The 11,299-nt window shown below is 34.8% G+C and overlaps 1 protein-coding gene across 1 annotated transcript in view; it reads left to right on the top strand.

Annotated features, from left to right (window-relative positions):
• Window positions 1–11,299, top strand: part of LOC107674756 (STE20/SPS1-related proline-alanine-rich protein kinase-like) — a 75,042-nt gene that overhangs the window by 60,881 nt on the left and 2,862 nt on the right. Inside the window, exons 11-13 of the mRNA XM_016468849.1 lie at window positions 4,764–4,816; window positions 7,177–7,245; window positions 8,523–8,587. Coding sequence (XP_016324335.1) covers window positions 4,764–4,816; window positions 7,177–7,245; window positions 8,523–8,587 — 187 coding nt within the window. The remainder of the gene's footprint in view (window positions 1–4,763; window positions 4,817–7,176; window positions 7,246–8,522; window positions 8,588–11,299) is intronic.

The following is an 11,299-nucleotide window of genomic DNA, read 5'->3' on the forward strand; positions in this document are numbered from 1 at the left end:
CAGAGTGTGTTTGTGTTTGTGTGTGTGTGTGTGTGTGTGTGTGTGTGTGTGTGTACACACACTCACACAAACAGATACTATTTATTTTTCGATGCTAGTGGGTAGAAAGCAGTAGAGTGATATCAATGTGATAATATCAGACTTAAAATGAAATGAAATGACAAAAGTGTAACAAGGCATAGGAGGAGGATACACAAAAAACAGAAAACATTAAAATCCAGTTGTATTCCATCTGCGCACCAAGATTACAAGATTAGGATTCACACCCCTACAGACTACTTTTTATTAGCTCCATAACGGATTTATTGCTGCCAGCATGATGGTTTAGCTTTTTAAAATCCTTTTTAGTCTTCAAGGTCCACCGTGCCATTGACAACCCACCATGCATCATAATGTGGGACTTGCTATAGAAACCTCTTAAATTTGGTGTTGGTATATTCGCCTAGAGTAAGATCCCATTCCTCTGACGATCAGTTAAGTGACCTACTTGAGAGCGGGAGAGAGACGGAGGGGTGGAGAGCAGCACCAGTGATGATTGCTGTCATTATAATCTAGTACTAGAGAAAATGAGGCTAATGCAAGTGTCAATCTGCTAAATAAGTCCACTGGGCTCAATAGCGCAGCTGGAGCTCTGGAGCAGAACCCGCACACACCGCTCGCTAATATCCAGTCTTGACCTTTCGTAAAATCAGACCACTTGCATGCGTACAGTAAACGCAGAATCAGGTCTTCTGTTGAGCATCAGGATCAAACTGGTTATGTCAAGTTTTATTACACTGTCACAGCACATTATAGTGTAGTAGATGATATACATATATATATCTGGGTTTTAACCACTATAGACATTGAGGACAGTTTTGTTATTGCTAGCTAAAACAGAAATTTAAATATAGTACTGCTCAAAAAAATATTATATGATAATAATAAATATTAAACAGAAACTAATAAAAATGACAGAAAATCACAATAACAGAATTACAATTGAAAACTGAAAATATAAAAAAACTAACACAAAATATTAACAAGTACTATAATAGTATAGAAATAGTCAAAATATTTAATTCTGTTACACTGACAAATATATATGTATAATACTAATAACAGTTGTTTTTTTTAATATTTTGTATATAGTTAAGTAGATTTTGACACTGTTTATTTGGTTGTATATTAAAATCTTAAAGTCTAATTACCTTCCAAATCACCCTGTTTTACTAAGAAAAAATTAATAATTATAATATAATTTATTATTTTTTAGATTTTTAAAAAGATTTTTATTATTAAATATGCATATATCTTAATATATTATATTAAATAAATTAATGTTAAAATAAATAGATATATATATTTATACAATAGATATATATATATATTTATATGAACAAACCATTAAAATCTATCAATATAAATGTAACTTATGTGCTGAACCTCATAAAAGTTATATATATATATACTGTATATATATATTCTCTTTCTACTTAAAAACTTCGTTTAATTCAATTCGTTACCGTTTAATTCTAATTATTGTGAAATTTACTAGTGACCAGTTTCTGAGTGAAAATGGTTTCCAAGTAAATCCTACACTCATTTCTTTGTGGGTGGATTTTTCCACAGTCCAGTCATTATAGGATTGTCTTCTTTGCGAAGGATAAATGTGAAACCCAAAAGAAGGTTTCTTAGAAGGCAGCATGATTAAGCTCCATACTTTTAGAACAACCTAAAAACGGTGCTGAAATTGGCTTTAAAATTGCATGAAATGTGACCTGGACATGTTCTTGACATGACACTTTTCACCCAGAGTGTACACTTACTTCCTGTCAGCTGTGTGCACTTCCTGTGCACGGTCTGTTGGACACAGTCCCCCGGTGAAGCATGGCGAGCTCTGGTGACTTCAGTATTCTCTTCTGCTTAAATGACTGCAGCCTGTGCATATTATTTGTGTCCTTTGCCTTTCCTCTGCAAATGTAACTTTTATGAGGTTGTCAGGTCTTGTTGCTGAAGCAGAACAGACTGTTTGATGTCGAAGAGAACAAAGTGAAGGTCTGGCTCAGATCTCACCAAATACACAGGGGCACTTTATCATAAACATGAGAAGAAGCAGAGCGTAGAGTCGCTCCAGGTGTGTTTACTGAGAGCCTGAGGATGATGAAGATTCGCTCCAGAAAACAACAGCAACCGTCAGGCCATTATACCCCACTGTTAGAAAGTCCCTCGGCCCGTTTTGGGAAATAATCATTATGTTTTCAGATTTTCATTTGGCATCACATCTTTAGTAGTAGTGATGTCAGCGATAACAAGTATTATTGTTTTGCTTATATTTTGTATATATTTACATTTTGACTCTATTTATTGCGTCGTAAGTTAAAGTCTGTTTAAATTGTGTTAAAAGCCTGTTTTTGAGTAAACTGTTCAATGGCACTTGACAAAAAGTATTTATTAATTTACTATTTTATTGTTTTATTTAACTACATTTAAAACATTAATTTAATAGTTTTATTTTTATATTTAAAAATATATTTATTTATGTTTTAACTATATTTTAAAACATCATTTGTATAATGTTATTTTATTTTTAAATGTATTTTTAATTTATTTATTATTTTATTTAACTACTTTTAAATGTAAACAAAATATATTAATTTGTGGTATTTAACTACATTGTAAAACAAATTAAATAGACAGTTTTAATTGTCAATTAAAAAATATAATATTTTATTTAACAGTATTTTAAAATATGAGCTAAATAGACTGTTTTAAATGTCAATTTTTTTAAAATGTAAAAAATATTAATTTATTTTACTACATTTTAAAATGTGAATTAAAGTGGTCATATGATGCGATTTCAAGTTTTCCTTTCTCTTTGGAGTGTTACAAGCTCTTGGTGCATAAAGAAGATCTGTAAAGTTGCAAATACTAAAGTCTCAAATCCAAAGAGATATTCTTTATAAAAGTTAAGAGTCAACCACGCCTACCTAAAACGGCTCGTTCTAACACGCCCCCACATATCTACCTCACTATGTGGAAATATTAGCATAATACCGCCCAAATGTGCACGCAAAGAAAGAAGGCGTGGTTTCAGGAACAGCAGTAGTGTTGATGCAGCCATGTCAGGGAGACGCTGTGTGTTTCAGTGCGAAAGCAAAAGCACTTTATTTGGCCTTTCCGGAAGTAGATGCAATTAGGAATCATTGGTTAAGATTTATTTACAACAGAACAGCACAACCCAGATGTTCGAATTTGTGCAACGCATTTTATGGACGACAGTTTTTTGAACGGCTGGCTGTGCACAAAGGCTATTTTCGTGGAACGTCTTCCTGTGTTCGTCTCCCTTGGTTCCTTGGTGCAAATAAAGTCTTGTCAACATATTCTCAAGCGTCTCCTCGTCCCTCGTGTGTGTGTGCAACGTGACAGCTATGACAATGTGGCGCTTCTAAATCAGCGACTGTAAGTATGTTTTGTTATTAGTTTAAATTTTTAAATGGCAAATTCTTATTAAATTAAAGAAATATGTATTTATTTTATATAACAACATGGATTAAATAGACATTTTTAAATGTTAATGTAACGCTGAGTCAGAGGCGTGCGGATCCATTTGCAGCTTTTATTAGAATAACAGGCAGAGTAAAACAGGCAGTATTCAGTCAACAGCGTCACGTACAGCAGGGGAAATCCAAGAGAATAAACAGTGGCAGAGCGAGGGTCGGGGCAGGCGGCAGAGAATCACACTAGTAAGAACAGTCCGAGGTAATACACAAGAGACGACAAGATAGGGGATAAACGCTCAGAAATGTAGCCGGGGCAATACAAGACTTCGCAAACATAGAGAGTCTGAGCGCTGCTTAAATAGGGAAGCTAAGGGGGAACACCTGTGCCATAATCAGTCCCAGGTACGGGGTGTCTGGGAAATGTAGTCCATGAACGTTAGTACTCGGGAGAGGGTGCCCTCCGGAGGCCATCGGAGAGAGCCACAGAGGCCTGATTCGTGACAGTTAAGAAGTATTTATTAATTTGTGCTAACTACATTTTGAAACTGAGTTAAACAGGCAGTTTTAAATGTCATTGTATTTTGAAATGTAAAAGTCTTTTATTAATGTATTTTTTATTTAACTACATTTTAAAACGAATTAAATATGCAGTTTTAAATGTCTATTAATTTGTCAATAAAAAAAAAAAGAGTGATTTATTTATTTCTTTTTTGTTACATTGTTTTTTCATTTCACTCCTAGTCCATACACATAGTGACCACATTAATCTCTAAAACAGAGAAAAAACATAAATGATGAGAGATCCACGAGTGATATGAAATGCCATTTAACCGCAGATCATCTTACAGTACATTGAAACCTTCCTTCATTAAACCAACTCAAATGAACACAGCGCTCCTCCTAAAAGCCCACCTGAACACTCGTTTAAAACCTCTCCTCCAAACCTCTGTAATTAAAGAAGAAGCCTGCTGGTTTACAAAACATGCCGATATTGGCACTGATTGCTTGCTTACTGGCTGGGAGAAATTTTCTTCCGAAATGATTATCTGGAGAGTTCTGAGGACAGGACTCAGATGAGGCTTGTATCGTGTGTGGCTCGTATCTGTGTGTGTGTGTGTGTGTACTTCAGGCTCTCCAAACACGCTCAGTGAAACAGCACAGATGGGCCGTGATCTCACTTGGCTTTCTTACAGACAGACGGACAGGTGGTCACCCATTTCTCACCACAGATATCTCTTCTCTTTCTCTCTCTCTCTCTCTCTCTCTCCATCTTTCCCTCAGGAACTCAAGGAAGGAGCTGAATGACATACGGTTTGAATTCACTCCAGGGCAAGGTCAGTGCACCTCATCATAAATCGGCCGCAGTCTTAGCATAATGCTGCCTTCAAATCCTCAGGAGAAATTCCCACTCACGAGGCCAGGAAACATGATCACAATGTGAATTTGGTCAGAATAAAATGGACACAATTTCTTTTTCACTTGCTGACTGAATTTTGAAGCTTTTTTGCGCTAGTGCAACAAAATGAAATGTAAAGGATGAGCATTAGGTTTGCATGCTTTATGTACTGTATATATTTATTGTTCTTGTGCAACCACATGGAATGATTGGAAATGTAGTTTTCCAAGCAACAAGGGAAGGGAACAAAGGAAAGGGAAGCACATCCTTACCATCCGTACCAGATTGAAAATTAATTAATAAACAATCTTGTTTTGTTTTTATCAAATCAATTGACTGCAAGTCAACTTGTTTGCATTCTCCAAAAATTAAAATGTAATTTTCATTAAGTATCATATCAAACTCCAGTTTAAGTTCAGTCAAGACAGTGATCAGGTCTTTATTCCAGGTTTTAACATACAGTAGATGAAGCCTAGAAGACTCTCCCATGAAGTAAACGTGCAGTCACTGTGCACGCTGAAAACTGACTATGATTAATACCAGTTTAATTCTGTCGTGCCAAAACGCCTCCAGCTCGGTAAGCCAGAGCTCAAAGAAAATCCAGTTTCCTACTGGTAATTATGACATTGTGCTGGTGTTCATTGTGTCTTATAAAAATGATCTTTCCAGAGTGACTTGAAGGCAGCATTAGCAATAGAGAAACCTTAAGAGACACTCAGCGTGAAAGATCTCGCAGTGTTCCTTTAGTTCCTGCTCTGACTCATGATGAGCTCTGCCTGTGAGAAGATTGACCCAAAATCTTAATTTATTCACTATTTGTGTACTCATGTTCTAATTTTTTGTTGAAATTTCAATGAAAAGATTGTTTATATTTAAAAAAAAGATATCTGTCTGTCCGTCCGTCCGTCCGTCCGTCCGTCCGTCTATCTATCTATCTATCTATCTATCTATCTATCTATCTATCTATCTATCTATCTGTCCGTCTGTCTGTCCGTCTATCCATCCATCTATCTATCTATCTATCTATCTATCTATCTATCTATCTGTCTATCTATCTTCCGTCTGTCCGCCCATCCGTCTTTCTGTCTGTCTGTCCGTCTATCCGTCTGTCTGTCTATCTGTCTATCTGTCTGTCTGTCCGTCTGTCCGTCTGTCCGTCTATCCGTCTGTCTATCTATCTATCTGTCTGTCTGTTGACTATTTCTATCTATCTATCTATCTATCTATCTATCTTTCTATCTATCATCTATCTATCTAATCTATCTATCATATGACTATTTCTATCTATCTATCTATCGATATCTTAATCATGCTAGAAATGTATCTATCCTAGCGACATGCTAATCATGCTAGAAAGTACAAACAACATGCTAGTAACTTGTTAATCATGCTAGCAACATGCTAGTAGCATGTTAATCATGCTAGAAACATGCTAGCAACATGCTTGCTACACGCTTGTAAATTGCTAATCATGTCAGCAATATGATAATAACAGGCTAATCATGCTAAAAACATGCTAATCATGCTAGAAACATGTTATCAACATCTTCTATCTATCTGTCCGTCTATCCGTCCATCCGTCCGTCCGTCCGTCCGTCCGTCTGTCTGTCTGTCCGTCTATCCGTCTGTCTATTTGTCTTTCTGTCTATCCGTCTGTCCGTCCGTCTGTCTGTCTGTCCGTCTATCCGTCCGTCTGTCTGTCTGTCTGTCTGTCCGTCTATCCGTCTATCTGTCTTTCTGTCTGTCTGTCTGTCTGTCTGTCTGTCTATCCGTCTATCCGTCTGTCCGTCCGTCTTTCCGTCTATCCGTCTGTCTATCCGTCTGTTTATCCGTCTGTCTGGCTGTCTATCTGTCTGACTGTCTGTCTATCCGTCTATCCATCTGTCTATCTGTCCGTCTATCCATCTGTCCATCTGTCTATCTATCCGTCTGTCCGTCTGTCCGTCTGTCTGTCTGTCTCTGTCTGTCTGTCTGTCTGTCCGTCTATCTATCTATCTATCTATTGTCTGTCTGTCTGTCTAGAGACTCATTTGAAGTTTGACTACGAATCAGTTGATTATATTTTAAAGTGGCAGAAGTTGTAAACCATAAACAACTAAACTCTGCTTTCTTTCTATCATTGTTTGCTGCATGGCGTCGCACCCCCCAGCTCAAGATCTGACGTGTTCAGTGCAGTCCAGGCCATTGCGACTTGTTTGTTGATGTTTTTGTGCGTGGGTTTGGCAGAACATGCTTTTGACTTTGTGTTCTGACGGGTTTCTTGCTGTGATATCATGCTGTGTTGTTTTTTCTCCTCAGACACTGCTGATGGAGTTTCTCAGGAGCTCTTCTCTGCTGGTTTGGTCAATGGTCATGATGTGGTTGTGGGTAAGTTGCATGTGCATTAAACTCCTATGCACTGCCTCGTTCATCTGTAATACAGGGTTTCTTTGGGCCTTAAAAATATCTTAAGAAGTCTTAATTCGCTGTTCCACAAATGAAGATCTTAAAAGGTCTTGAATCAGAGCAGAAAGTCTTAAATTCATAGTTATGGCAAGAAATGTTGCATATAAAAATTTTAAATCAAGATGCCTTACTTAACATGCAAAATGAAGATATGAAGTCTTGTTTTCTGAGAAACTGAACAAAATTGGTTATAATGCTTAAAGCATGAAATATTTTATGCTTACAACATGAAATATGAAAACTTGTTTTTCCTTTGAATTAAGTAGATTTTTCTGAGCTCATTTGCACATATTTGTTCTTGTTCATAAACTCACTTCAACTTGATCAAATTCTTAGAAAACCAGACCTCTTATGTAATTTTGCTTCTCAAAAAAAATGTGTTTTGATTAAAGGATCTTTAGACATTTGTATTGGAAAACAAGACATAATACTAAGAAAAAGCATCAGTTTTTAGCAGTGTGCTCAGAAGGTACAGTAAAAGTTATTTCTAGAAACCCTGTATTATCAGTTAGTCTTATTTTGCCTGTATGCCTGAAATGCAAAGCTTTTATTTACAAAAAACATATGTTTGAATTGATTGCTGTGCATTTTAATCCTTAAATACTGCATATACTGTATATTTATGCATTTGGCAGACTCTTGTCTAAGGTAACTTACATTGCATTGAAGGTCGACATAATATAATAGGTATTTTTAAATGTATGTTTTAATAAATATTTTCTTATGTTAATATTTTTATATTAAAAAAATAGTATATAAATATTAATTACAAATATTAATATATATCTGTATGACTTCTGACCATTACAGCAGCTCGTGATGCTTCTGGTTTTGTAATGGAGCTCATACCTGCTTCATCTGCAAGGAGAAAATTGCAAAAGGAAACAATTCCAGGGGTCATTAGTTCACTAAACATTGAGAGCAATATGCTAGGTATACAGATGAGTCGCTCTGCTCTGAAAAGATCTGGCCATGCATCAGTAATGATATAACTGCACCAATTAATGCATGTGGTTAAAATTCATGGCTACACACAATTAGGCTAGTAGCCCTCAGGGCAATTTGAGTTCAAGACCCCTGCTTCAAGGCATTTCAGAGCAAATACATGAATGCTGAGATACTGCATATCCAGATATTGTTTGTTTAGCTATATCGCTCAGTTCTAATGTCAGTATCTTTTTCTACATGTGTTTTCCCAGTGGCTGCTAACCTACAGAAGATTGTAGAAGACCCAATTACCTATAAAGTATTGACCTTTAAGTTGGTGAGTATCCAGATGCTAAATGTCACAGAGAATCTTGCAGGATTCCCATGACTCAGGAAAACCTGGGAATGTCATGGCCTGGAAAATAATGGGAATTAATTGTAAAAAATACATACACATTTCTAGTTATGCACATTGTATTTAATTGGCTAGAAATTGCTCTTTGTGGGTGCAATCTGTATCATTTTATGTTATTTTAGAATCAATCAATCAATCACTACTAGTTTTTTTTATATATTTAGTTTTTAATTTTAGTTTAGTAAATTTGTTGTGTGCTATACATACATACATACACATACATATATATATATATATATATATACTGTATATATATATATATATATATATATATATATACAGTGGGAGGGGGTCTGAATACTTTCCGTACCCACTGTATATGCAGTTTTTGCTCAAGTTTTTTGTTGTTGTTGTTGTTTAATTAATTTATTAATTTGTAGTACATCAAGTCAAGTTGGCAACTATTTGAAATAAAAAAAAAATTGTATACATTTTAAAGTTTTTTTTATATTTCATTTAACATTTATTGTTTTTTTTAAGGAAATATTACTTATTGTTATTTCATACTTATTCAATATAGCTGAGGCTTTTTTTTAAAACACCATTATGAATAACTAGATTTTACTATCCTTCTTTTTTTATTAATTTTTATTTTTGAATTGTCCGTTTTTAATTAAATTAATTAATTAAATTTAATTTGTAGTAATTTTGTGTATTTTTGTCTTTTTTTTTCTAGATTTTTTATATTTCAGTTTTAGTTCTTTTAATACATCAACTAAATGAAAATGAGAAATTTTGCTTTGGCAACTTGCCAATATAAAATAAGTATTTTTAAATATTATATTCAATTTCAGTAACATTTATTTCAAGTAGTGCAAATGTTTTTTAATGGTTTTAGTTGTAGTTCACTATAATAAACTTGTAGTTTGTAGTAAACTTGTCCAGTGTAATTGAGGCCATTGCCATTTTTTTTTATCCAGTTATGAAAAACTGGAATAGACACGGAAAGTCCTTACATTTTTCAGAAACAAACAGCAGCTTGCTTTTTTATGATGCTGTTTATTTTACTCATTGTGCATTGAATATGCAGAGCGTGCATCCCCCAGGTCCCACAAAGCCATTCATTTATTATTTGCTGAAATCACGTGACAGCATAATGAATTTTCATTACATAATTCCTTATTGATTACTCTGAACACATGACAAATCTGAGAGAATATTAGGAGAGTGTTTAATGATGCCTTTTAATACGTTTTAAAAAATGACAGAACTGGGATATTCTGGCAGATACATGAATACCCGAATTAAAATGTCACCGAGCGTTCCCGTTAAATGCATATAGATGAAGAAGGGAACGCATTAGGAGTATCTGTTCATAATTCAGTCTGTGTGGAGGATTAGACACAGATAAGTGCTGATAGATGCCACTTTAAGTGAATGCTGTTATATTGGATAGGATAGCGTTTTGCACTGTTCTCATGAATCTTCTGGTGAGATCATGTGTGAATAGGTATGTTTCCTGTAATGCGAGGTCCACCATAGTGGTGTTAAAGATATAGTTCACCCAAAGATAGAAATTCTGTCAATATTTACTCGCCCTTAAGTCGTTCCATACTTGTGTAACACAGAAGAATGTACATACAACATACAGTTCATAGTGGCTGTTAAGAGTGGACGATAGAAGCAAATGTTTCTTCAAATGATTTATTTATTAGTTTTAGTTTATTTAGTTTTAATTATTTTAGTACTTGAAATGCAAAACAAGCGCCAGCAAAACAGTGTAAAGAAATAGTCTTTGTGAGAAGCAGTCAATCAGCAGAAGTTAAAAACAGCTTGTAAGTGTATTTATTTCTTGTCTCAGTGGGAGAGAACTTCACATCATGATTAGAAAACAACTCTGAGAAATGTGTAACAGGAACGTAGACGGCAATTTCTCAGGCGGCCCGGTCCTCCGATCTCATTTACTAATGTCACTCCTGACTACACTGTGTGCAGCTCAGACAATTAGGCTGCTTGAATATTGAACCGTGAAGAAGACTTGTGTTTGTGGTTGCTGTGTGCACACGTGCAGGCTCTGTGGCTTGAGCGTAGCAGTTTATTTGCATTAGAGCTGATGCTGAACGCTGGAAATACATTGATTTTAATGGGGATGGTGCATTGCAAGGGCTTGTGAAAGTGATGTTGTGTCATGCAAATAAAAGTTGGTCTTGTTTCTCCAAAACAAAAAAAACAATATAGTTTGTGAATAAGCCACACATTTTTAGTTTGATATCTAAATTAGTGACTTTAGTCGCACCAAAGTTGTTGTTTTCTTATAACATGAGCATGCTAATAGCTCACTTCAGCTGTTAGGTGCAAGAGGCTGTGCTAATGCTGCATTTTCAGTATAATCAGAGCTGAAGGGCATTGTTAGGCACAGAGTACAGCGGATGATTATTGCTTTTAGATAAGAAGTTACTGCACTAAAAAAGTCTATCTATCTATCTATCTATCTATCTATCATCATTTTAATGTAATGGACTTTTACATTTAATTTATTTTAACTTTATTTGTATTTTTTGTTTTAAATAAACTATTTAACTATATATATATATAGAGAGAGAGAGAGAGAGAGAGAGAGAATTTTAAATATAATTAATTTTAATACAATAAAAATAATTTAATTGAAAAAATAATTAAATTTAATAAAATGTT

Source organism: Sinocyclocheilus anshuiensis, unplaced genomic scaffold, assembly GCF_001515605.1.
Source record: "Sinocyclocheilus anshuiensis isolate Anshui unplaced genomic scaffold, SAMN03320099.WGS_v1.1 scaffold680, whole genome shotgun sequence".
Lineage (NCBI taxonomy): Eukaryota > Metazoa > Chordata > Actinopteri > Cypriniformes > Cyprinidae > Sinocyclocheilus > Sinocyclocheilus anshuiensis.